Below are 27,629 nucleotides of genomic sequence, written 5' to 3'. Positions count from 1 at the left end.
CACCGAATAAAATTGTGGTAAAGACATGTTTGGCAAACAGGACACGTCTCTTTGTCGAATTTTCTGTTGAAGAGAGAACGTTTTATAATAAATGTGATTTCTTCTTCCAATAACTCTCCCAGTATGTCCAGGTGTTGTTTTGCATCCATTAGAATTAGACAATACGTATTCATAAATAGCAAAATGATGCCAAATATTAAGCAGAGTGCTTTTACTAACAGAAAGCAAGCAAGCAAGTTGCCACCTGCAACAGAGGCAGCAGCAGAAACAGCAGCGCGGCGCCTACTACGACTACCGGCATGCATCTCGCGGCACAGCGAATGGGACTCGGGCAGCCGCTCAAAGCAGGCACCTCAAAACTCCCATCATGCACTTGGGCCCGCCAATTTCCCTAGAGCGCCCCGGCAGGTAAAGGAGGTCAACGAGCTCGCCATTTCCGGCGCGCGGTGCAGGACGGGAATGCGAGTAGCGCTATTGGCCGGCGCTTGCCCCGCTTTTCGGCAAGCAGGAAGCGATAGCGGCGGCTGAGGAGGCTCGGCGGGGCGGGAGGCTCCTCCAGGTGAGTGTTTCTCGGACCCTTCCGATTTTCTCGAGGTCGGCGCTCGCCTCTGGCCGAGGCTGGCGTCGAGAAGGGATCGATTTAATGCGCGATTTGATGACGTAATAACGGCTCTGGAGACAGGGCCGCCGCCGGGGTTGCGCCGGTCTGTGCGCCGGCTGCCTTATGGCGTCTTTCCGCCCGCGCCGACCAGTGCGGGGACCTCCCGCTCCGTTCTCTTTTTTCCCCTTCAGGGAGGCCCTTTCGCTTCTCGTCGCCCCTCGACGGTTAGGCCTTCCGCTTAGCCCGCTTTAGCAGCTTATTGGCCCGCTTCTCTACCTTCCAGTGCTGCGATTGGCTGGCTAGCCGATGATTGACGTGCGTGCCCCCAGTGGACTCCAGTGCCGTGTGGCTCTCCTAAGGAGAGATGCTTCTGAGCCTGTTTGAGGGGCACGTTCTGCTCCTGGGGTCTCCTGGCTTCTAAGCTAGGAAAGCAGCAGGGCTTTTATTGCAGCTTAAGAGGTGTTATGATTTCTTGCCGGAAATAAGAGCTGCCTTTTCATTTAAGAAACTCAAGGTAGCTGACAGCAGCATCAAACCATAATTTAGTAGTGGTTAAAATTCAAAATGACCTTTTTTAAAAAAGGAACCTGGCCCTTGTCAAAAAGCAGTTTTGTCTTCAAAACAGGACTGAGAACAGAGAATCTCAACTCGCAGCTCTTTCAAAGCCTTCCCATCGACCCCCTGAATGGAGCTTGCAGAGTGCAGTTTGAGAAACTTTGCATTAGAGTCCAGTGGATGTAGCATGTGATACTTTTTTGACAGAGAGAAATAAGCCTGTGGCACGTGGTTGCAAACCTCAGCACACACATGACTACAGAGAGAATCCATGGTAAACAGCTGTGAAGTGCAGCCCAGCAGTGACATTTCAATGCAAAATCAAATGTACGCAATGATGCATGAGGCAGTTGGATTCCCTGGGTGATGAAATACAGGAAACCTGTATTCTGATTTTTTAAAAAACACAGCAATCCTAATGGGGCAGAAGCCTGACACATCCAAAGTCCTGCCCTGTACTGTGGCCCCCTCTCCCCACTCTTATTTTTCATTTTCTGTTCCATTGGTTCCTGGAGTTGGTGTACTTCTGTTTCCCCCGTTTGCTGGCAGGGGGCAGGGGGTGGTCAATAAAGGAGACTGCATCAAATTCCCCCAACATGCCCTGATATGCCCCATACCTCCTTTGAGCTCAACATCTCTTGAGCACCAACAGCACTGGAATACTATTTTTACCTCAGGATCTTCAAATTGGTGTTTGTTATCCTGGCTATTACAAATTTGAAATAATCTCTCATTTGGATGATCCCAGGCCCTGCTGAAGCAAGAGACCTGGGTTGAGTCCGTGCCTGGATGGCACTGAGAACTTAGTATACATACGGCACCTTGAATTCCATGACTGAGGAACAGGGGGATATAAACATAATGAACATTCCTAAATACTTCCTAGCTGTATGGAATTGAGCCATAGAAAAGTGGCAATCGTACCACCATGCACAGTGGTACCTTAATTCGTTCCGGCAGTGCGTTCTTAACCTGAAACTGTTCTTAACCTGAAGCACCACTTTAGCTAATGGGGTCTCCTGCTGTCGCCGCGCCGCCGGAGCCCGATTTCTGTTCTTATCCTGAAGCAAAGTTCTTAGCCTGAAGCACTATTTCTGGGTTAGCGGAGTGTGTAACCTGAAGCGTATGTAACCCAAGATACCACTGTATGTGGGTGTATAGTTTATCTGTATGTATGTACATACTGTCTATGTACTGTGTGTGCTTGTACAGAATCTGATCCCATTTTAGTTTTAACTTCCAGTAATCCATCGTCTTAATGGATTATGTACAGCTTGCAACCCCAAAACCTGTTTAGCTACTCTCTGGGCTCCTGTGGCCACACAAGCTCCAGATGCATAATTTATTTTCTTTCTATGCCTCTGCTCTCTTGTCTGTAGCATTGGCAATATAAATGCATGTTGCCCATGATTCTGATGAATGAAACACTTAGTTAAAGGAGGTAATGAAAACCTAGCCTGTTCAGTTTTTAAAAAGAAAACCTTAAAAGTTAAGAAATGCAGGTGCTTCAGGTTCCTATGGCTAGAAACCAAAATCTCCCGCCATACAACAGTGTTTTTCTCTCCAATAATCCACACCTTTTCTTACTGCCATCACTTCCTTTCCCCTCAACTGATAGTGTTTCTCTGCTGCTGTTGGCCTCCTTGGTTCTATTGTGACTGGGGTTCTTCATCTCCCCTTGTACCATGGGCCTCATAATGTCGTTCAGCTATCTATGCACTGTGTTTTTATATACTGAGTCTTGTATTTGCTATAGCTTCTCCAGATGTGGTAGGTGTAATACTGTGTGCTTCTAACTTTACTCATCGTTTTATAGGACCCGCTTCTGAGTCTGGATACCTATTGCTGATGAATATCCTTGCTTACTGTAACCATTTATGGCTATGGACTGTGGAGTTCTCATTACGACTGATGATCTTTCCTAGACAAATCTATTAGCCATGGAAGCTGAAGAGACGATGGAATGCATTCAGGAATTTCCAGAACATTACAAAGTAATGTTGGACAGACTGAATGAACAGCGGGAGCAGGATCAGTTCACAGACATCACTTTGATTGTGGATGGTATGTCGTGACGCAAACTGGGTCTCTCACAAACATATCGTCCATAATTTGAATTAAGGCACAAGGCATCTGGACTTAAGGCAGTTCAGTTTCATTGAAGCTGAGTGACGGTCAACTGAAATTCGAATACCATGGCTTGTTTCGTTTACAGCTTTAGGCCATTTACATATACACCTGCCTAGGTTGCAGTCCCATTCAACTCAGGACTTAAAATTCCCAATTGACTGGCATAAGATCAGGCTCCACAAATATTGTAGAAGGCAAAACATTTTTCTGCTTGTTTTATTATTTGTATTACCATCACCTTTCACAATTTAAAATGATTTTTCTGATAATTGAATCTATTTTGCAAGAGTATGCAGCAAACTGAAATGCTGAATTCTTCCCTAAATCATTTGATAAAATAGATTTGTGCACTGTATTAGTTTGTGAAGAAACTGGATGCTGCATTCTCTTCCCTCTCACCCATCCAGAGTCCACATCCAGTGGCGTAGCTAGCTGCTTGGGCACCCGGGGCGGCACAAATGCCCTGCACCCGGGGGTGGGGCAGAGCATGCTGCACGGAACCTCCATGTAGTCCACAAGCCCCCCATTGCTGTTTCGGGCAGCGCGGAGCCTGCAGCTGCCTGAGCCACCATGTCACTCCCCAAGAGAGACATGTGGCTGGGGCTCACTGGAGGCCAAGCTCCGCAGTCACCCCCCTCAGTGATGACACCCGGAGCAGCCTACTGCACCCCCCTTCCTAAGCCACCATCCACATCCCATCCTGATGTGCTTTTTCATAACATTCAGTACAGTCGTACCTCGGGTTGAAGTAGCTTCGGGTTGAGCATTTTCGCGGTGACCCGGAAGTAACCGAGCCCGTTACTTCTGGGTTTCGCCGCTCGCGCATGTGCAGGCGCTCAAAATGACGTCATGCACGTGTGGAAGCAGCGAATCGTGACTTGCAGATGCGGGTTGTGTTCGCTTCAGGATGTGAATGGGGCTCTGGAACGGATCCCCTTCGCATCCAGAGGTACTACTGTACGTGCAATCCTCATTTTGCACAGGAGTTAGGTTCTGGGGCCCCACGCATTTCTGTGGGCCCACGTAAAGTGTTGCACCCTGCCCCCATTCCAACCTTTTAGGGTCACTTCTAGGTTCAGCACTGTGTGTGCCTCCACAATCACACACTAGTCAGACGTGCATAAAACAGTCTGAATCAAGGAAGTGTGTCGCTTAAGCACAGAGATGGAGAAACTTTGGCCCAGCTCCTGGATATGTTACTTTGCTGAAAAGCATCCACCTTGGATTCTCTGAGAGGTATGAAGACACATATTGGGCCAGCTGAAAGCTGCCTGATCTCAAAGTTCTTCCTTCTCTAGCACTGGGCAACCTCTTAGTTGAATAAGGGTGATTTGAAATAACAGATCATGCCCTCCATATTCACAAGAATGGCTTGGGATTCTATGTCTAAATTGTGAGTGGAGGTTTCATGACTGGCAGCCTAGTGCAGGGGAGAGACAGAGCGAAAGAGAGCAGAAGGAAGGGGAGAGGCTTAGCTGTTTAATAGGAAACCACAAAGTGCATTTTCCCTAGCTATCTGTTAGTTGCAACCCTGTCCTCTACTGACTGGGCCTGTATTGTTCAATCACCATGTCCAAATGAGACCTCCACTAAAGAGGTCTAAATACCTAGTGTGTTTAGATCTACTGTTTGACGTACTCTGTGGGAAGACTTGATACTGCAGTGTTCTTGGTCTTGTTACTATAGAAGGCTGTATATTACAATGCTTTCCTCTCCACTATGACCATCTAACATATATTTATATCCAGTTCTTTCTCTCCTCCTAGGTCACCATTTTAAAGCCCATAAAGCTGTTCTTGCTGCCTGTAGCCAGTTTTTCTACAAATTCTTCCAAGACTTCACTCAGGAACCTCTAGTAGAGATAGAAGGTAACTTGCTGATTCTGTTAGATCCAGAACTCTTGCGTGAAAAGAACTAGGAAAACAAAAACCCTGCTATGTCTCTTTCACTAGTCTTCCCATTCTCATAGGCATACTTTCAGTTTAGGACTAAGAGATATTTTCCTGGGAAGTGTTTCATTCTAGTCATATCCCACCAGTTCTTAGGTCTAGATCATATAACAAAGTGGAATGGGGTTAATACATGTACACATTATGTTCAATTATTAAATGCTGAAAGCAGACAGCAGGAAGTGGCCATAAAACATAGCCCGGCTAGTTATTGTTCCTAGTATGAATTGAACGGAGTTGAAAATGATGCTTCAATGCTTTTAATGCTGTGAACCGCCCTGAGATCTTTGGATGAAGGGCAGTATACAAATTTAATTAATAATAATAATAAGGCAGTTGTTTAGGTATTTACTAGCAAAGCCTCTTTGCAAAGCCTAGGTTTCATTTTGTTCTTTGCTATCATTAGGTGTAAGTAACATGGCATTTCGTCACTTAATTGAGTTCACGTACACCGCCAAGCTGATGGTGCAAGGGGAAGAGGAAGCAAGTGATGTCTGGAAAGCAGCGGAGTATCTTCAGATGCTGGAAGCCATTAAAGCACTCGAAATCAGGTGAGTGTGGTTTCTCAGAGGACTGTGCCTTGGGAAGGCATGTTAGAACTATCTTTACCCATCTTCGATGCACTGGCCAGGTTCTCTTCTTGTTGGCTTTCCATGATCATGACCACTGCACCATCCTGTGGTCTTCATGATAAATAAGTGGGTCTGTTCTGGAAGCTTCAGCCACTGCAGAATGCTACAGCCAGACTCATGATAGAAACTGCTGCAAGCAAAAGTTGCTGCTGTTAAAAGATCTGGTTCAAGGTTCTTTTACTAGGGTACAAAATGCTGAACAACTTAGGCCCAGGATGATTTAAGTACCGCCTTACCCGCTATGTCCCAGGGCACAGGATCATGCTCTCCTTCCCTTTAGGAGCATAAATTCCTGCCACTAGGTCTAACTTACATCTTCAGCAACAGTGAACTGTATTTGGAATAGCCAGTTTTCTCATTTAAAGCTGGCTACGGATTCTGAGTTAAAATGAGAAGCCTGGTTAGCCTTAAGTGCAATAGAACTGCCCTTTTGATGTTATGCACTGTGTTGTGTATAATTTTTCTAGGAACAAAGAAAATTCATTGCCGCCCGAATCGGATCAGGCAGAAGATAAGAGTATAGCCAAAAAGAGGAAGATAGCAGAGACCTCCAATGTTATTACTGAAACACTGCCCTGCGCAGAATCTGAGCCTGTTGAAATTGAGGTGGAGATTACAGAAGGGGCTATCGACATGGAAGAAAATAACGTTGAAGCACTTGAGGAGGTCGCTTCTGCTGAACAGTCGATAAAGTACATACAAACCACGGGTACATCAGATGAGTCTGCTTTGGCTCTCCTGGCAGATATTACCAGCAAGTTCCGCCATGGGGAGAGGAAAAGTGAAATTCAGGAAGAGTGTGACGACGGATCTGATCCAACGGGCAAGCAGGTGGAAGGCATTGAGATAATGGAACTTCAGTTATCGCACGTCAACAATCTTTTCCACTGTGAAAAGTGCAACCGTACATTTAAGTTGTTTTACCACTTTAAGGAGCACATGAAAACGCACTCCACAGAAACTTACAAGTGTGACCTATGCAACAAAAGGTACCTGCGTGAGAGTGCATTGAAGCAGCACCTTACCTGTTACCACCTTGATGAAGGTGGTGCTAACAAGAAGCAGAGACCTGGCAAAAAAATACATGTCTGTCAGTATTGCGATAAGCAGTTTGACCACTTTGGACATTTCAAAGAGCACCTTCGGAAGCACACAGGTAAGTAACTGCAGTTCCCTTCCCCCTTCAAGTTGCAGACAATTCACACCACTTTTTGTGGTTCTCGCCTCCCCACAGTGATTCTCACCGTAACATTTTGTACAGCCTTCATTGGTAGTGGAATAAGAATGGTGTAAATGTTGATTGAAGCCTTTATAAATGGATTGTAACCTAGGAACCATTTAAGGCTGGCCTGCATAACTTGCCACCCACCCAAATGTCAGTTGATTCTATTATTATTATTATTATTATTATTATTATTATTATTATTATTAAAAGTTCTTTGTAGAGGAAACCCAGTCTCTGTTCCAAGGCCTCTGACAAGCACAGAGAACTTTTCAAGATAGGCTGAGGCTTGCCTTGCTTGCACAGAGATCTGGATAAGGATAAAAATAGCCTAGCTTCTTTTTTTTACTCAAACCGCTGCATGTATCAGGGACTGCTCCGAGGCCTTAGAGGACACTATTAGTTACTTAGCTGTGCTTTTTGATACTGGGATTTTAGCATGTTTCTCCCAATCAGAAAGCAGCAGGATAGCACCCTAAGTTTTGTTGTGTGTCTGTGGTTGTTAGAGGATGGGAATCAATCATCTCTTGCATACTGCTCCTTCATCAAAATGACACTGTCTCTTGGAAGGGTCTCCCTGTCCCACAACCAATTTCAATAGGTACAGTACACATTGGCAAAGTGAAAATGGTGGAAGGGAAATGTGCCTTTTTGTGTCTTCAGTGTTGGAAGTACTGGGGATGTGGCTTTTTCAACCCATTGTCAAATTTATTTGTTTATTGGTCAGTCATACAGTTTTGCAGAATAATGTTCTACTTTGATAGACAATATACTGCATGATGACATCAGACTTGGTCTCTATGGATTTGGGAACACATAATGGACATTGATCTGGAAAAACTCTGGCCCTGTCAAGTTTGAGCTGCCTCCCCCAGGCCTATATCTGGCTTAGTTACTAGTTTGTGTTTAGCCATCCTCAACTTGGTGCCCCCTCCAGAGAGATTTGGACTACAGCTTCCATTATCCTTGACTAATAGACATGTTGGTTGAGGCTGATAGGAGTTTGTAATCCAAAGCCTCTGGAGGGCTCTAGGTTGGAGAAGGCTAACTCAGTTCTAATTTTTCATTGAAATGCCCCCTTTATAGCACTGTGTGTATCCACAAATTCATCACACAAGTGTAGTAAAGGTAAAGGGACCCCTGACCATTAGGTCCAGTCGTGACCAACTCTGGGGTTGCAGCCCTCATCTCGCTTTATTGGCCAAGGAAGCCGGCGTACAGCTTCCGGGTCATGTGGCCAGAATGACTAAGCCACTTCTGGCGAGCCAGAGCAGCGCACGGAAACGCCGTTTACCTTCCCGCCGGAGCGGTACCTATTTATCTACTTGCACTTTGACATGCTTTCAAACTGCTAGGTTGGCAGGAGTCACACAAGCATAGCATTTGTTAAAGAAGGGGAAACTAGTTGGATAGCCTTGGATTGTGCGGAGAGGGGAGAATTTGTTGTGACAGAAGAGATGGAGAAGGATGAACAGGTGGATATTTTGAGTGTACTGAATTGGGAAGAAGAGTTAGGAGGATAATGTGGGTTTTCCTTTGGCTTTAATGCTAGTTAGTGAGTTAGAATGGGCAAAGAATATATTAGGAATTATTTGTGAAGTGCTTCTTAAATGCATTTTACAGATGGATAATCTCAGGCTGCACTTGAAAAGATTACGTATATAGTGTTAAAGTTGCATGAGCAACCGATCGGAGAGGAACAGGAGTGCAATAAAACCAATTGCCCAGGCTTGGTCAATGCTCCTAGCCCTAGATGTATCACCACCCAGTTATGCTTTATAACGTGAGCAGAGCTTGCTGACATAAATGAATGTGGTTGTGCCTGCAGAACTCAACCCCCCACCTTTGACAGCAATGCTCTGCACAGCAAGGCTTTCACTGGCTTTCGAAACACCACCTGTGTTTGTAAAACAGCTCCATTCATGTTGCGTGTTGCTCTTGCATCCCGGTACGCAGAGCCACAATTGGGGAAAATACAGAAGCTTAGGTGGTAGATTGTTCAATACAGTACAGGCAGCCCCCATTTACGTGAGAGTTACATTCCAAGGCACTGTGCACATCAGTGAAATTGTGTGCATTTGAAACACCACTGGAAAAGCCTGCAAACAGCCCGTCCTGTTCTGCCCCTTTTTGTGACACTTTTGGGTCACTTCCGGGTTCGGTGTGATATGCAGGCCCGTGGTCACAAACATATTGAATGTGTGTAAATGGAGGGTTGCCTGTAATTCAATTTGCAGTGCCCTTATTGCCGGGAATGGCTGGATTATATATTCAAGAGACGTTTTGATTTGCAGATCTTTAGTGCCTGCATAGGTTTCTCTCTATACCACGAAAACGTGAACTTTGCTTCCTCCATAAAAATGATAGCTGAGATCAATCTGAAGTTAACAATCTTCTTTACCAGCAGTCAGACGTTGTGCAATGCTCTGCTTACTGCGTTAAGGAAAGTATGCTTTGCCCCTAAGAAAGTTACATAAATAGCTTTAACCTATCTGTTCTTTTTGTGTATCAAGATCTACAATGTTCATTGACTGCAGTGTGCATTATATTTCATTTGGTGTTTAACCTTAGACTAGGTATTAGTGTGAGTTGTTTCTCCACAGCACTGCTGAATGGTTTAGGAGATAATGCAATAGATGAATGGGAAACCCTTCACAATTTGCAAGGGGTATTATCATTATTATTATTAAACACTTCAGTAAGATGTAAGTTATAAATCCTGCTCAGTGTCACTTAGAAAGGGAAAGCGTTCAGCTTCTATATCCAGGAATGTTGAGCCCTCCAATGGCTCCAGTGGGAGACAAGCATGCTGCACACACAATAAAAAATTTAAATGATGCATAACTAATCCATGACTATCAGGGCAGAATTGCATGTCATGAAGCAGCACACAGTTATCAAATAGTGATTTCCCTATAAGGTGAATAGTGTGAATGGGAAAATTATGCAGGAGAGATTCGCCAAATGCAGATGTGCACTGAATGAGCCTGTTCCTCTCTTGTGCCAGTTCTCTGCTGCAAATGCATCTCTGGTGGGCTCTCAAGCTTGACATAAACCTGACTGTGTGGGGAGTGGCCTGGGGTGTGTGTCCGTGTCAGCATTTGCTAGGGAAGATTGGAGACATTCAACATCCCTCTCCCAAATGCCACACTTGTATTACTTTCGCAAACAGTATTTGGGGAAAACTGCTTGCCAAGGTAGCATGTAGTTCCACCCTCAGGTTATAGCCTTACCTGCTTTTACCTGTGAATGAGCCACATTGGGCATGTCAGTGCTTGTTTCCTGTGCCATCTTATTTGCTGTGCTCTTAAGGGTGGGCTATAAAAGGGAATAGATGAATCTATGAGGGGATAGGTATGTTCTTGGCTAATAGCCGTAGCAGATCATCTGTTTTCAGAGATGGACGGATAATCAGGGATGTTGCTCCGTTTATGAACACAGCAACCTAGACGGCTAATATCACAAGATAGAAAGATGGCACTGCTTAGTAGTCTAATATCACTGATCTAACCCTACTTAGTAGTCCCTATACTCTTTATTCTTGTACTTCTACTCCTCTTGGATAGCTGACGTTCGGGAATGGGAAACTGGCAAAATCCCACCTAATTACGGGGGTGGGGAGGTGAGTTTGTAACAGTGAAAAAGCTGAACCTGAGGCAACCTGCTTTTCATTTTTTGGTCATGCCTTGATATTTGCCTTGATAGGTGAAAAACCATTTGAGTGTCCAAACTGCCGTGAACGTTTTGCTCGAAACAGCACACTCAAATGCCACCTGACAGCATGCCAGTCCAGCGCTGGTGCTAAAAAGGGACGGAAGAAACTTTATGAATGTCAGGTATGTAATTTTGCCCATCGTGATTCTGGTCTAGCGAATTTGACCATGTAGACCGCCTGTGTTGTCGACAAGGTGGCCGGGGCGGGGTTGTGGGAGCTGATCTCCAGTTTGGCTTTGCTGCAGAACACTTAGGACTGGGTTGTTGCAGCAATATGTGGTGCTAAGCTACACAGGACCCTGTAGTAATAGTTAGAAGCCTGGAGCCCTTAAAGTGTCAGAAGAGAAGAGAGAAGTGTCAAAGCCATTATCTCTGTTTTCAGAGTTTATCTTAAAGTTGTTTGTTTAAAGCCCATGCTGATAGCTGAATTGGTTTTAACTGAAATAGTATTGTTTCTTCTCAGTGCTTTAATATAATAGTTTGTTGTTTCTCTAAAATTTAATGCTGGGGTGTGAGTGAAGATCCACTTGGACTAATTGCAATGGGGATGTTTTTGGACCTAGTATCTGCTTGTTTTTATACCATATCTAGAATTTGGTAGATAGTAAGAAATTATTCTTAGCTGCTGTAGCTTTATTAAGTTCTATCTCCCCACAGTATTTTATGCAATGATGATTTATGGAGTGATGATGTTAGTAACGTCTCTTCAAATTGTGAGATTAAAGTTGGATTCTAATATACAGAGAATCCAGAGAATCTTTACAGCTTATTGTATAGTATACTTTCAAATTTGGTATGAAAAAACCCTCTTGTTTTCTCATGTAGAATTGTATATTTGCTTTAATTCTTGGAGTTTTTTTTATTACAACAAATAAATTTGAGTAGAATATCTTGCGATTTTGCAAATTCAGATATGTGAGTTTGAAATGGGAAATTGATTTTTGGTAACACTGCTATTTTCAAAGTGTAGATTGTTCCAGAAAAGACTAAGTTTAATTTTCCCCACTGATACTTTGTCTTTAGCACTATGTTCATTTTTGTTGTTGTTGTTGTTGTTGTTGTTGTTAAAGATGGGCACAGAAGCAGTTCCCCCCCTTTATTTTATTGCTATTGCAGAAGACTAATCAACGTTATTCTTCTGGCTTTCCCTCACTTGCTTGGCAAGAGATCCTGCTTCCTCTCTTTCTGGCATGTGCTCCAGTGACAGCACCCTTAGGGGATGGCTGTTAGGATGTCCTGCCTTTTGTGTAGCACACCTGCAGCAAGATTCTTGCAAAATGTTTGTCTGGTCATGATTAGAAAAATGTCGTTACTCTGCAGTTCACCACTTTACTACTCACTGAGCATGGGGAGCACCTCAGACCACAGGCAGATTGCACCACAGAGATGTAATGTTTTTAAGCATTGATCTCTATAGTAAACTCTATATAAACAATTTTCCATGTTGAGTTTATATTTATTTTCTTTAAAATATTTATATACTAGATTTTGTTTCAGAGTGATTTGCAACTTTAAAAAGCAATAAAACCAAATATTAAAGATATAAGCACAGGGAGCTGGCAATGTATTAAATGCCTTGAATACTGGGAGAAAGGGCTTTGTCTGGTACAGCACCTGAAAGAAACAGTTGGAACCAGGCAAAACCTTCTTGGGGAGGGAATGCCACGGAGGAAGGCCAAAAAACCAAACTTTGAGTGAATGGCTGTCAGACTAAAAGAAGCTGAGTTGCTTAGTGATAGCGCATTTGAAGATGGACAGAAGAACCTATTAAACAGCCTTGCAAAAAGCCCACAAAAGTTACAAGCATGCAGTATTTTTGCTAGCCTGCTGGGAGCTATCCCAGAAGGGATGAGAGTCCCATCCCTCCTGCAGTAACTTGCTGCATTTCTGTGATGGGCGTGGAGAAGAAGGCTTCCCTTCTAGGACAGCCCACTTAGATTCTGTGCTGGCCATAGAGGAGGGATTCAGTTTTTCTCTCCTCTGCTTGTCCATCCAGTCGCTTGCTTCCAATTCCTTGTTACCTATAGCTGCCAGGCGAGTGCTTCAATGCAAGGTGCATTACTATAACATTTTTTAGAAGAGAGAAGTGTAATGATTTTACTAATGATAAAAATGTTTAAGGTGCTAAATAAGTCTTATTGCAATAGCTTTCCAAAAGACTAGATGCACATGCATACAGTCATTGGTTGTTTCATTCTATGGAGCTAATCCAGTGTAAGGATCCGCTGTGCAGTTCTGCATAATGCCTTTGGAGGTTCCCTTAACTATTATTTAGTTAGTTAGTGGGTTGCTTGTAACTGTGAACTGATTTATAGTTAGCCCAATTGGCTGACGCAGGGAAAGTTAGGTCCTAAGCAGTGGAATTGTTTTGTTGCCACCTGGGGTTTTAAAGAAATAAGCTGAATTGAAAAGAATGATCCGAAGACATACAATGAACTTTGGTTAGCATTCCTACAGCTGTTGTGTTTTGTTCTTTCAGGTCTGCAACAGTATATTTAACAGCTGGGATCAATTCAAGGATCACTTGGTAATACACACAGGTGACAAGCCCAACCACTGTACCTTATGTGACGTGTGGTTTATGCAAGGCAGTGAACTGCGGAGGCACCTGCAAGAAATGCATAACATCACAGAACGGCTTGTGACCGAGGACATTCTTCCAGTGGACAGCGACCCAGTGGCTTCCATGACTATCATAGAGCAAGTGGAACAAGTCCATGTCCTGCCCGTAATCCAGGTCCAGGTGGATCCAGCACAAGTGACTGTAGAGCAGGTGCATCCGGATTTGATACAGAATAATCAAGTGAAAGGTGAACAAATAGCGGAGCTACAAGAGCAGGTGGAGATAAGCTACTTAGAAGTGGAGCACATTCAGACTGAGCAAAGTGCTGAAGTGCACATGGAGGAGCTAGACGTGGAGCATGTGAACCAGTTACAAATGGAAGAGGTTCAGGCGCAGCTTATAGAGGAAACTGATATAGAGCAGGTAGAATCGGGACATGTGGATCAAGGAGAGCTGGAAGCAAACCCGCCTGTTCAGGCAGAGGAGGTGGAAGCACACACAGCAGATCATGAAGAATCTGATGATTTAAAAACTCAGCCAATAGTGGATATGCAAGAGGAAAAGGTGGAGACCTAGGAAATGTTGACTGCAGTACCTGTGATTTGGGGGGTGGGGTGGGAAATGTAATACCAAACTATTTTTGTTAATTTACTTGTATGACGTTTGCACCACCAATGGATGGCTCTCTTGTATCGATGCTGTTGGGGAAGTGGACAGGTGGACCAAAGTTAGGATATTTGATTAAACTGCCCTTCTTGAGTTTTTTTTTGGGGGGGGATGGGGGAGAATCCCCCTTTCCTAACAAACAAACAAAAAACAAAAAAACCACGGAACAAAGCCTATTCTAGAGATGAACAAGCTTTGTGTGAAGTTTAATAGTAGAGTTTTGCTAGATTGTACCATTTAGGTCATACTGTTGTCATTGGGAGAGACTTCCGGAGCAAGTTCTGTTTTCTTTTCCGAGTATGAGTTTAGTGTTAAAACAGCAAGGTTCCAACATTCAGATGGATTATATAAGGACTGCAGACAATTTATCCCCTTTCCCCCTCTAATATTAATTTTTGCAGTAGCTGCAGTCTTTGCTTTATTTATCTTCTTCAGGTTAGCCACAGATCCAATTCACGCATCACAGCAAATGCAGCAGTCTCTCCTGCTTCACGCTTCCAGCAAGAGCAAAAAACCACAGTCCCTGGTTAAATGCTATGTCTGAACTGGTTAACTATGGTTTACTGTGACATGTGAATACACTCCTTGTCTTTAAGCCTGGAAGTGGATTGGTATGGAAGCAGTGTGTGTTACAGGTTTTCTTTTTGTTAAAAAAAAAAAAGAACCCTTGTGCCTTCTCACAACTAAGGAATTAAACTTCCACAAAGCTTTTAGGACATTTACAAAGCTAATGCAGAAGAGACAGTGTAGATATTGCTGTACAGTGCTTTGTAATTTTGTTTACAATTGTCAGCTACCAGGGTTTTTTGCATTACAATAAACTTAAGATGGGGGGGGGATTAGTTCAACACGGGCAGTTTTGTTTTGATTTAAAGGGCCAATTATAATAGGAAAAAATTGGCTGCATCTGTAGCAAGGAATGAGTTGGCTGAAAGGTTGCACTGGCATCTTATCACCAGATTTTTATTTTTAGAAAAAAGGTACATTTTATATTTAAAGAAAATGCGTTTAAAAAAAATACAAAGTAAATGTGTCTGCTCAATGCATCAGGCTACTGTTTTATTATTTAAACTTTTTTGAACCTTTACAGAAAGATCTTGTGCTTAAAAGATTGGGGGGGGATTAAAAGCCATAGGTATGAGTGTTTTAACTGTGGATTTATAAGAGTAGGAGTGTAAATATTTAAACAGTATTATTGGACAATAAAACAGTACCAACCACAAAATTCTCAGTTAATGTAGTATTTGTTCCTTCTTAGGGCCGTTTTGGATGTTATACAAAAAAGTTGGGCTGGTCCAGGAGTGTAAGCTTTTCAGGGAGCTGTGGCCAATCCTGTCCTTACAATATGTGCATTCAGCTTGTTCCCAGTACCAGCACTAGACACTTTGCTGCCTGAAATGCCACCCTCCCCTCCTTCATTGGGCCAACACTTTAAAAAGTCTTGCTTCACCATTGAGACACCAATGCCTGCCTTCATCAGATGGGTCCCTCCTGATGCTGTTGAACTCCAGCTCCCAGCATAAGCAGTAGTTGGGTGTCATGGGATTCTGTCATCCAACAGCATCTAAAGGACCACAGATGGCCCATCCCTGATCTAAGTGCCCCATCCCCTTATCACCTGAAGCACCTGTTTGCATGGCAGAGCTGGCCCTGTTTGTTGTTTTTTCACATTAGATCTTACCAGAAGTATTTAGCACGTGGGAAAGCCTTGCAATTGGGTTGGATTGGGCTTCTTTAAGTGAAGGTTTTGACCCCCTTGGAGATGTTTTACTGCAGTTTTATCCTGTTTTTCCTCTAAGCAGCTCAAGCAAGCATCCATGTTTTTGCCCTCGCAGGCAAGTTAAGGTGACAGATGTTAATTGGTATGAGGTTACACAATGGGTCTCCTGACCTGAGTGGGGAATTGAACCCGGGTCTCCTAATTCCTAGTCATTACACACCAACCACTACACTACCCTACACCCATGTCTCTTGGGAAGCCTAGGCCTGTGGAGAGGCTCAAACAGTGATTGTGTTGAAAATGTGAGCCGTTGCCTGGCGAGCAGAATGCTCAGGAAAAGCAATGCAAATAAACTAATGGCATCATAGAGATTTTGGGTTAGAGTGGCTGCATTCAAATGGAATGGGGAAAAGAAGACTCCAGTTCTTGACTTTCTTCTGTGGCCAGCGTCAAGACACTACCATCCTGGAGTTCAGAGTGATTGGAGATGTGCTTGTGCTTTCTCCACAAACTGCTCGCACCATCTTCTAAAGCTTTTATCTCCTACACTGAGCCACGGGTGATGTAAAAGTGTACCCCACCCGCCGCTCATTGCTGAGGGTGCTTATAAGGAAGGCACTTTTCACATACAAATTGTAAATTGAAGTATATGCTGCTGGGAGTTTCAATGTAGTAATAATAACAATAAATTTTATTTATACCCTGCCCTCCCCGGCCAGAGCCGGGCTCAGCACGGCTAACACCAGTAAAATTACAGTAAAAACATAATGGGGGGGGAACCAATTTAAAATACAGGTTAAAATGGAGCCTCATTTTAAAAGTAGCCCATAGATCAAAACCCTAAAGGGAGGGAAACATAAGGGTCAGACTGAGTCCAAACCAAAGGCCAGGCGGAACAGCTCTGTCTTGCAGGCCCTGCGGAAAAATGTCAAGTCCCGCAGAATCCTAGTCTCTTGTGACAGAGCGTTCCATCATGTAAGGCTTCTGTCCTAAGTATTCCTGGTTGGAACTTAACTCTTCTCACACTCCATAGGACTGACTTCAGAGCAGGTAAGTTAAGGATAGGGCTGTTACTGCAAAATACATTTTAACAAGTCTTAAAAAAATGGGGGGGGGGGACCTTGTCCCCATAATAGTCTTCCCAATACATTTCCCCCCCTGATGCCATCACTGCAGTGGTAGCTGTATGTCTAGAACTAAATACTCAAAGCTGGAGGTAGGTAACCAGAAATCTGCTCTGGAAAAAGATGGGAGGGTAACGCCGAAGACACCAGAATGGACCAGGGAGGCAATGATATCTGAATTCTCTATTTAAAAAATATGTGAGCTTGGGGGAGTTCCAATGACTTGGTGGCATTGCAAACTGTGTGCAAAATTAATGACAGGCTGTATCAAGCGTTGGATCTACAGCATAAGGAAAGGTGGTGTTTACGCTTAAGTAGGCTAGAGGGCAGCACTGCGTGTTTTCAAGGAGGATCAGGAGCAACATGTAAGCAAAGAAGTAGCTGTCTGTTGTACAAATCCAACATACTACCATTTGGGCTAGATTTTTTTTTGTGTGTGTGGGAGTGCTTTGCAGTACATCTTGGCTGCTGATTCCTGCCTGTTTACACATCTTCATTCAAGGACAACAGTTTTCTTCCATACCTGGGATGAGTTAACAATGTTTTAATGATATGCCATTGTGTGTGCATTGTGTGTGATAATGTACTGGCAGCTACTGCTCAGTGCTCTCATTGGGAAGAAGAGTACAAGCTATAAGCACAAGGAAACGACGTACAAAATGTTGTTGGCATTTTTCTTTTAGTGACTGGGTTTACTTGCTATGATGTGAGTTGCATTCTTTTGCCCCCTGCTGTTTCCTGCATTCAGATATGTTTAGAAACAATGCATGCTTAGCAGCGGCAGAAGCGGGAATGACTGCACATAACATGAGTGGTGATCCCTCTTTCAAGCCACCCTCAGTTTTTAAAACTTCATCTTCATCCGATTTGTGCAAGGAACTTTGTACTACCTGATAGTTTAGTATTGCATCTGTACAGCAATTCTTTCTTAGGAAAGAATATTGTGTGTGGAGCTGTCCATGGTTTCTAGGAACAGTGATTCCTTGAAGAGTGAGCAGAGTCGACACTTCTGCATCCACCTTGGTTTTGAACCTACCCAGGGACTGTATATTTTTAGGCAGTGACATCTCTGCCTAAAATATACCTAGAAATAAAATGCCACATTTGTGGATTTGGGAAACCTGGGTTTAACACTTTGCTTTCAGCCTGCCCCTCTCATTCTCTGTTTGTGTGGAAGAGAGAATATTGCAAGGGTTTTGCAGAACAGGAAGGGTCATAGCTCGTGACTTCCGGGTTAGCGCGATCGGTGAATGGCGGATTCCCTCCGAGCTTCGGAGGGAATCGGCTCTGCTGAGGACGGGTCCTGCCGCGCCGGCGACGCGGGGACCCTTAGAAACCGCAGGCGTGGAAGCCTGCAGACTTGGTGACTCGGTGGGCACCTTAAGCGCCCTCCCCGACCCACGAAGAGCCTTTTTAAAGGTTACGGAGAGGGTACGGAGAGTGGCGTGGTGCTGTGAGTAGACCGCTACTTCAGTGGAGTGAAGCCGCGAGCCATGGCCGGAGAGCGCTGACTTTCTTCCCAAAATTTGGACTGGAAAATAAACAACCCGTGAGTAGAATGGAATTTGGACTGTAAAATTTTTACCTTTGAATTCGGCACGACCGGGGGATGTGCTAAAGGGAAGTCCGCACCCCCCCTATCTACAAACGATATAAAGCAAGGATCGGAGAACTAAGGTGGAGAGATTGTTGTTCTGTCAGATAAAAGATCTTTCCATGAATTTGACAGGAGAAGTCTTTGTGCTGGAGAGAAAGGGAGGAATTTTGGAACTTTATGTGTAAATCCCCCCCCCCCCCGAACCCGGGAGCGTCCTGTGCGGGTGCTGGAGGAAAAAGAATAAGGAGTTTGACAGCTGTCAAAGGAGCTGTCAAACGGGCGGTTAAAGTTAAGAATTTTGCTATTTAATAACTCTCTGAACTAAAGGTGATACATTTGATTTGAGGTGGTTGGAAACAAAGTAGTAATAAATAATAAAGTAACGGATTGTTGGAAAAGGACTATTAAGCAATTGGAATCCCCCTAGGGGGAACTAGAGACATTACAATGGCTGCAGAGGGAAAATTACTGGCAGAAATAGAAAAAATGTTCTTTCTCGTGGGAATTCTGCAAGAGCAGAGTACGGCTATGAACAAAGAACTTATGACCTTGAACTCTAAAACAAACAACTCTGCTGAGTGCACAAAGGATTCGATTGACAAAAAATCTGCAGCTGAACCAGAAGAGATATTTTTGGAATGGATGGAGAGGAAAGAAGGAGTGGAGATAGTTCAGGTGGAAAATACCAACCAAATAAATACCAACCAAAAGCCTATATTGTCAGAAAATAAGGAAGAAGCTCTTTGGATTACAAATCTGCGAAAGATGAGAAAGATGAAGAAGGAAGTCCCTGGAGTACTTGGAATACTGGAATTCAAAAGAATAAAGAAATATGATCGAGACTTCCTTTTTGAGTATGGGAGAGCAGTTGATCTTTTGCAGCAATTGCTTTTAAACATTTTGGATGGAAGAAAATTTGATTTGACTGTGACAGAACTTCTTCGAGACCTGAGGACCAACAAAAAGGACTACAAACAAAATTGGCAGAGAGAGACTGACAGAGAATTGAAGGCCTCGGATGTGAGGAATCCGGGCTAGGAACTGTTTTTGGACATTTGCTTGGGAAGGGATGGAAATCGGGGTAGGGAGGGAGGGGAGAATAGAATTTTAAAATTTTATGACTTTTGTATTTGGCCAATGTGACCTATAATTAATATAATAAAGGGAGAAATTCGTGGAAGGGAAGTTAGGTCGACCTTAGAAAAAGGATTTAATGTTTATAAGAGATTTGGAAATGGAAAAGTTAAATGTTTATAAGTAAAAAGAGTTAAGTTTTAAAAATAATAACAATATGTTTAAGATGATAGACAAGAACTTGCTGAAATAATTATTGGAATTGGGATGTATGAAGAGGGGGTGGGGGGAAGTCAAGGAAAGAGGGTAAAGAAAGTAAGGGTATGAAATTGTATATGTGTTGTCTTTGTCTTTTTGTGTGTGTGTGTGTCTTTATAAAATGTAAAAACCCAATAAAATTGTTATTTAAAAAAAAAAGGGTCATAGCTCACTAGTACAGCATCTGCTATCATGCAGGATGTCCCTGGCATCTCCAGCTAGGACTGGGAGAGACTCCGAAACTCTGGAGATCTGCTGCCAGTCAGTGTAGACAATGCTAGAGGCAGCAATGGTCTCACTTGGTATAAGCCAGTTTCCTATGTTCCAAGCTTGCATGAAATAATACCAGAGTCTCTGAGTACATGCAGAGCACATTTCCCTTAGAATTGTATGTCTGTACCTAATGACTCTGTTTTTTGTTTTTGTTTTTAAAACAGCACTAGAGATGCAACTTGCAGGAAAACTTGAAGTCAACCTTCCCCACTATGTAAGCCTCACCTACCTCATATACAAAGCATCTGGGATCTGGGCTTCGAAATATGTTTTCGTCACAGCCAATGGCATAGCGGTAGATTCTGAACTGTAGGCGCACTTCATAACAACTCCCATAGCTAGAGCCCTTCTAAGACAGTGCAACAAACAATAACCAGTGTGGTCTAGTGATTTGCTGCTGCTAGTATTATTATTATTATCATTATCATTATTATTATTATTATTAACTACATCATTGGCCACAGCATCTACCACCAGGCATGGCCAAACTTGGCCCTCCAGCTCTTTTGGGACTACAATTCCCATCATCCCTGACCACTGGTCCTGTTAGCTAGGGATGATGGGAGTTGTAGTCCCAAAAACATCTGGAGGGCCAAGTTTGGACATGCCTGATTTACCACCAATATCAAAAGCAACCACCCTTATAATTTCTAGGGTTGCCCAACCTGGCCCTATCCTACCATTAGGCAGAGGGTGGCAGTTCTTGTCGGCTGCCACATTGTAAAGGGTGGTTATTTAATATGTTTGCTGAATTACTACTGCCAAGGGAGAGGCATTTCTAGGATTTTCTGCCTCTGGTGACAAATTAACTCAGCCAGTCTTATATAATATATATATATTGTATTGCCCCACCTTGAGCGGGGGAGGGGGGCGAGAGCATTGCTGCTCCCAGTTTTCCAGCTTGCCTCTTCTCTCCCTCCACCCAGCTTAACAATACTAGTATTATTATTATTATTATTATTATTATTATTATTATTAGATTTCATGTACTTCTTATTGCTTTTAAAATGAATGGTTCCCCCCGCCCCCAATGTGGCGTTTATTGTTTTTATATGTAAGCTGCCTCCAGCCCCTTCAGAGGTGAACAGGCGTGGTAATTAAACTAAAGTATTGTTGTTGTTGTTGTTGTTGTTGTTAGCAATAATATCAATAACGATGAATAACGAGGCAGGCAGAAACCCAACAGGTGAATCCTTTTCGCAGCCACGCTATTGCGCACGCGCTGCCATAGAAACCAGCCCAAGGCGCGCGGCCGGCCACGCCCTCCCTGCGCGCTGATTGGTTCTCGCGGCGGTTCTCCCTCCCCCTTCCTGGGGCTCCCTCCGTTCTGCACGCTCTCCCACGCCGCCGCCCCGCCTTTCCCCTCGTGCCTGCGCCTCCCGGCCATGCGCGCACGCGACTTCTCTCTGTGGCTTTCCTGGCGGCGGAGCAAGAGCCTTTCATTGGCTCCCGAGTGGCGGCTGCAATGAACACCCTGCGGCGCGCGGCTGCCCGCCTGCTCCTCCTGGCTCCACCTGCCCGGCAGGTAAGAGGCGGGAAGGGCTCTGCGCGAAACCTCCAGAGCTCAGCAGGGCTTACCTGCAAGGAAGGGGACGCCGGCGGCATGCTGAGGGATGGAGTGGAGCGGGAAGGACCGTGGGTGGAAGGTCCCGGGTTCAACCCCCGGCGTCTCCAGGTAGGACTTGGGGGCGGTGGGGGTGTCCCCTGCCTGCAACTGTGGATGGAGAGCAGCTGCACTGAGTCCTGGGTTCAAATCCCCACTCAGCCACCATGAAGCCCGTGGGTGACCTCAGTCCCGCCTACCTCACAGAGCTGTTGGGAGGAGAGCAAGGGGAGGAGGGGGGGACCATAAACGCCACCTTGAGCTCCTTGGAGGAGACGTAAAAGGCAGGATATAACACTGTGATGCAATACTGAATGGGCACATAAGGCAGCTTCCTCTCTCTGTCCTACACACCTGCAAATATTTGGGATGAAGGGCTCCAAAATTAGGAACCCCGAGGTATTGTATGCACACTTGAAATAATGGACTTTGTGGTCTGCCTCCAATGCGTTCTATTTAAGTTGCTTTGGGCAGCTGTGGTGCATCTCGCAAATTAACTGTGGAAGCAATCATTGGGATCAAGAACAGGTGGTGAACTGGGTGTTTGTGTGTGTGTGTGCACATCTATACTTGCCGACTGAAGTGGATTCTAGTCTGCAAAAGCTTTGCTGTAATCCACCTCTAGGGATGCTACAGGAACTCCTCACTGTTCTTTCTCTCTCCTGGTGGTTAAAGGTGGATGGAGGGGGGACATAGTTTTAATATGTGGTGGATATGCAGCCGTGCTCCTGGGACCATGTCACCCAGACAGAAACTCAGTTGTTTTGTTTTTTGCAAAAAATTTATTAGTTTTTACAATATCAACGACAAACAAAAACATAAAACAAACAAAACATAACAAACATAAATCATAACCTTATTGAAAATAAGTTATTTACTTTGTAAAATGACTTCCTCGTTTCCCCTTAGTTGAATTTCATTGCATATCCTTATAATGGTTTTCCAAATCCCAATTTTAATACTGGACAGAAACTCAGTTTTGCCTTGGTGCATATGTCATCTCTTTTGTTAGTTCTGCATCTTAATGTGGCAAATGTGATCTGCTTCGGGTAGTAGTTGTTACGAACCAGCTAAGGGTTGGCTATGGACATGCATCCTGGGACCCTGGCTCAATCAGGTTAGCTCACTATCACTACTTATACATGAGTGGGTATCTATGCCATCCCTTCAGCACAATATTGTTTTGGACAATACTGTTGTGCATGCGGGAAACCTGTTGTGCATAGAATTGAGGACTGTATCTGTGTGGTGTATTTGTTTTACTTTCAAACACCTCAAAGAAAACACATCAACACATTATATTTTTAGGGATACAGTATGTTGTTGTTGTTGTTTAAAAAACACATTAGAACCCATTGGATGAAGAGACCCACAACCCTTTTATGGAGGATGCACCTATGGTATTATTATTTTTTGTACTCCTCTACTGCTTATGATTTGACTGGCAGACCTGCTCCTCTAGGACTTCAATAGTCATCCTGTTGGCCTCTGTGAGAATAGAGTTCACACTAGATGGGCCACTGGACCTGATCCTGTAGGTTCTTCTTAAGTTCTTATTCAAACCTGTCTCTCTCTCCCATCTAGAATTTAACATCATGGAAAAAACTTCTCGTTGTTATTATTTTTAATGGCTACAATTTTACAGCATGTGTTTTTACAGCTCAATGAACCTGGGCTCCCTTTGTTACATATGTACCCAATGAAAGCAACAAACGAACAATAATAAATTTCATTGGATTGACTTTGCTGGAAACATGTCCTGGGTGTTGTTGCTGTGCTGAGAGGATTAATAGGATGCAATTTCTATTTGTTGTCCTGACAACCATGACTCCACATCCCCATTTGTTCATCCACGCAGGTTAATCTAATTTCAGGATTAGCTCATCAGTATCAAGCCGCAGTGGGGAAAACATCTGGGATCGATGCCATGGGATTAATTAAAAGGAGTAACACGCTCATATAGGGCTATTACACTCTGTAATCCAGGGAAGTATTAGCAATGGACTTTCAGTGTCCTCAAACTGTGTTTTGGGTATTAATAGGATTCCTTTCAAGCTTATCAGGGGGTGGAGGGTCAGTATTTGTGTACTTTCTTTGTTTGATACACCACTTTTTTAAATCACCATAATCCCAGAGCAGCCTACACAATGAAACATTAAAATAGGATAAAAAACATAATGTTACAAAAATTGGGTGTCACCCCCCCCCCCACACTCTGCCGAGACTCCAGGCACCCGCCATGGGGCTCTGCTCCTTTGGAGAATTGAAGACAAGGTGGCAAAGCTTACAGAGAAGCTCAGAGACAATGACAGTGAGAAATTGAAAAAAGATTGGGAAACATTTATTGTATATGTACAAAAATATGGCATACAAATAGAAACATTGGCAGGCTTTGATTAAACAGTTGCAAGTGTTAAATAATGAGTCTTAACATAGGCAATTTGAAATATTAATGTATGGTGGTAGTTTGTTAAACGTTGATAATATAAGAAAAATAAGAAAAAGAAACCATACTTATTAAGAAAAATGAACCAGAAAAGGAGAAGGAGGGAAGTCAGGAAGTTAAAGAGAACCTCCAAAGTATGTTTATATATACTGAAAATGTGTCATGACTAAGGTTTATTTATATTCTCTGTTTTATTTTTTGCTTTATTTCCCTTTTATCCCCCCCCCCAAAAAAAATTGTATTATCTCTATGGAGAATACTTGGTGAAGTTTAAATTGTAAAATCAATAAAAATTATTTAATAATAATAATGATAATAAATTGAAGACGCGGCAGGGACCGTCATAGCTTTAAGAAATATGATTTATTCACATATTTGCACCTTCAGTCTGCCCTCCCTGTGTATGTGTGTGTGAGCACATGCACACACACCAAACACAAGGAATCTCATTCTGTAACTACCTAAAATTTCTCAGTTTGTGGGAACGGCAGCAGAAACCAGAGGTTTCTTTGCCTGTCAAGCACAGCAGAGTTGGGTAGCTTTGGACAGTCAACTTCTCCTATCAGAAGCAATATGCCTCTGGGAACTGCTTGCTGGGAATCACAACTATGTGTATATGCTGTAGGGGGCACTGTTGTGCTCAGGTTTTGCTTGCAAGCGTCCCAAGAGGATCTGGTTGACCACTGTGAGAACAGAATGCTGGGCTAGATGGGCCTTCAGCCTGATTCAGTAGAATATTCTTACGTTCTTAGCTTTGTCCCTTTTGCTGAGTGCAGGATGCAGATCTTACCTGCAGTTGCACATGAAGACCCTGCTTGTGACTTTGCTGCATCTGAAGCAGCCTCCCAGTTTGGGGCAGCAAGGCAACTTCTTTCGTTGCATAGTCTTTACTTCAGCAGACTACGGATATAATCCCCCCTGCCCCTAGGAGGAACATGGAGTTGTATAGGCTCCTAAATGCCTATGACGGGGAAAGTTGGCTCTATAGGGCTGATGGATTAATGTGTCTCGTTCCCCTTTGTTCTCTCTTGAATAATATGGACTCAGGATGAGGCAGACAGCTAATCTCTGGAGCATTAAGTAATTGCTCTCAGAACTGTGCCTTCCAGCTCGCCTTTTGCTGCTGGGCGCACATGTGAAAAAACAGCGCCGGGTTGTGGGAATTCTCTAAGGGTTATGGGAACTTTCTAAAGCAGCTCTTTCAAACCGAGGACCCTTTGCTTGTAATCTCACGGAGGAGCCCAAACCTCGTAACTGAGGGCTAGGCAATTTGCATCTTAATGGGCTCGGTGCATGCCTGTAGTATTATACTTGAAGTTGTTTTCTCCTTCTCCTGCACGGCCACCCCGCAACGCACTCCAGATCAATGGGGCAGAATCTAATAAGGGGCTATAAGGCCAGTGAGAGCCCAGCTTCTTTTCTCTCTCACACACAGTGTGGATTCAGCAGCAGCTTACAAATGACTGCTTCTCCACCTCCTCCTCCTCCGTTTCTTGCTCCTTCTCTCTCTGGAACTCAGGACACCGTACTGGAGGTTGCCAAGCACCCTTTCGTTTCAGGAACCGGCGCTGCTGCACCCAATCCTGCTTTGCTTCAGAAATGTCACAAAGCAGGGTGCGATTCCAAGGGGGTAGTTTGAACATACGCAGCTGGCGTGCTTTGTTTTGCGGCCACAAGGCAGCTGGCGCAGTTTGATAAAATTCACCCTATTTTAGGCCACCCCTGCTTCCCATCACTCCCTCCGCTGCACCTGATGGTGCAGCTGCTGCCAAGTGACATGTTAAACATGTCCTGTGGGAGCGCCTGGGCTTCTCTTATCCAGTTCCCTCCTCTGTATCTAGCCTCAGTTCTGGAGCCGTATTCAAGGGTTATAGAAACGGGGAAATTCCATTCACAAGGAGGCAGAGGAGGAATAGTTTATGGGGAAAGTGTGCTAGCCTTGGGTTGAAGAGTAGTGAGCATGTGAACTGGGCAGCCAACTTCTTCTTGCTTGGGCTCCTTGCATGATATAGGGACCCTAATTTTTCACGGCTTCTATCTTGCATGTGCAACCACCATGCGTTCAGGAGGGTCTCTGCTTCAGGCAGTGGCCCTCCAACTTGAGGAGGAGGGGGTGGAGGAGGAAGGGGGCTGGATTTAGCACACTCAGCCTCACAGCAACCCCTCCTTTTCTGCGTGAAGCTCCCGAATTTTTACCATGCCCAAATATGGCTTGATTGATCATGCCATCTGCAAGCTTTATTCAGGTTCCTGAGACTTTTTGAAATATTGGGTGATGAAAGAATTCTCCTCGTCTTCAGGTAAGACTGGTGTGTGGCACAATGGGCCTAGCAGTCCCCATTTGCCACTTTTCAAATTTCCCCTCTGCTATGTTTTAGATCAGCCCACGAAGACAGTTTTACTGGCCCACGAGCCGCCCCCCAAACCAAGCTGCCAGCTCAGTGAGTCCCCTGCACACTGCGCTATACCGGCTATGGGGTTGTGGCACTCATCTCGCTTTCAGGCCAAGAGAGCCGGTGTTTGTCCACAGACAGCTTTCTGGGTCATGTGGCCAGCATTACTAAACTGCTTCTGGTGCAAAAGAATACCACGACGGAAGCCAGAGTGCATGAAAATGCCGTTTACCTTCCTGCCACAGTGGTACCTATTTATCTACTAGCATTGGTGTGCTTTTCAAACTGCTAGGTTTGCAGGAGCTGGGACAAAGCGATGGGGAGCTCACCCCATCACATGAATTCAAACTGCCAACATTCCGATCGGCAAGCCCAAGAGGCTCAGTGGTTTAGACCGCAGCGCCACCCGCATCCCTCTAATTAATTAATGCCCTTTGTAAGAGTAATTAATACCCTCTGAAATATGGCTTGCCTGATATGGAAAGTGCATGGATTTAAAATCCAAGCCAGTGGAGGATGGAGCGACATGCAGAACTGTCAACTTCGCAAATACAGTGCAGTATCACTAGAAGAAGTTAAGCTGGTTGTTTTTTAAAGAATAAGTATCCAAAAGGATTGCGTCTTTGTAGTAATAGTTCTGCACAGCAGCCGTCTTCAGTGGTTTTTGTGCTCCAGGTGTTTTGGACTATAACTCCCACGAAGTTGCTATCGCTCAGGTTCATGGTTTCTAAGGTGGAACAGAGGACACCTGCACCAGCTCACTGCTACAGCTCTTAACTTTAAAACTTGTTGTTTGGGTTTCTTGTCTTGTAGAACATTGTGGGGCTTTGGGACAAAAGACATCATGGCTTTGACAGCAGAGGTAACCAGATAGATGTTCTGGCATACTGCCCAAGTGGGAAAATATTGGTTCTCTAAATGTTCCTATGGCTTGATGATAAGCCATGTGCTTTAAAGGCTGTGCCAGAAGTTAGAAGGCTTGATTATGTCTGCCTGCAGGTGAAGAAGAAGAAAATGGCCCCAATTCTGAATCCCGCATTTACAAATCTTAACAAACGTTGACCTTTGGAGTATGAATACTACGTGATGATTTTAAAAATGGATAAGAT

At 44.1% G+C, this 27,629-nt stretch overlaps 2 protein-coding genes across 5 annotated transcripts in view; both read left to right on the top strand.

Annotated features, from left to right (window-relative positions):
* The first annotated feature begins 398 nt into the window (after window positions 1-398).
* Window positions 399-15,257, top strand: ZNF131 (zinc finger protein 131). 2 transcript variants are annotated; one of them, XM_083703563.1, is made up of 7 exons: window positions 399-559; window positions 2,973-3,220; window positions 5,053-5,154; window positions 5,642-5,786; window positions 6,335-7,023; window positions 10,795-10,925; window positions 13,283-15,257. In XM_083703563.1, the coding sequence occupies exons 2-7, from the start codon at window positions 3,097-3,099 to the stop codon at window positions 13,940-13,942; spliced, it is 1,851 nt and encodes a 616-aa protein (XP_083559689.1). In that variant the 5' UTR covers window positions 399-559; window positions 2,973-3,096; the 3' UTR covers window positions 13,943-15,257. The 2 variants fall into 2 exon arrangements, with proteins under 2 accessions (XP_083559689.1, XP_083559690.1); XM_083703564.1 differs by having other exon boundaries at window positions 416-559; window positions 3,082-3,220.
* Window positions 15,258-16,778: 1,521 nt separating this feature from the next.
* Window positions 16,779-27,629, top strand: part of NIM1K (NIM1 serine/threonine protein kinase) — a 34,564-nt gene continuing 23,713 nt past the window's right edge. Inside the window, exon 1 of one of the 3 annotated variants that reach the window (XM_083703626.1) lies at window positions 16,779-16,802. The gene's annotated coding sequence lies outside the window, so the exon portion shown is untranslated. The other 2 variants (XM_083703625.1, XM_083703624.1) reach the window with 2 other exon arrangements.

The sequence above is a fragment of the Podarcis gaigeae genome (genome assembly GCF_964106915.1).
Source record: "Podarcis gaigeae genome assembly, chromosome: 11".
Taxonomy (NCBI): Eukaryota; Metazoa; Chordata; class Lepidosauria; order Squamata; family Lacertidae; genus Podarcis; species Podarcis gaigeae.
The sequence above is the reverse complement of the archived record's forward strand: the minus strand, read 5'-3'. Positions and strand labels throughout refer to the sequence as shown.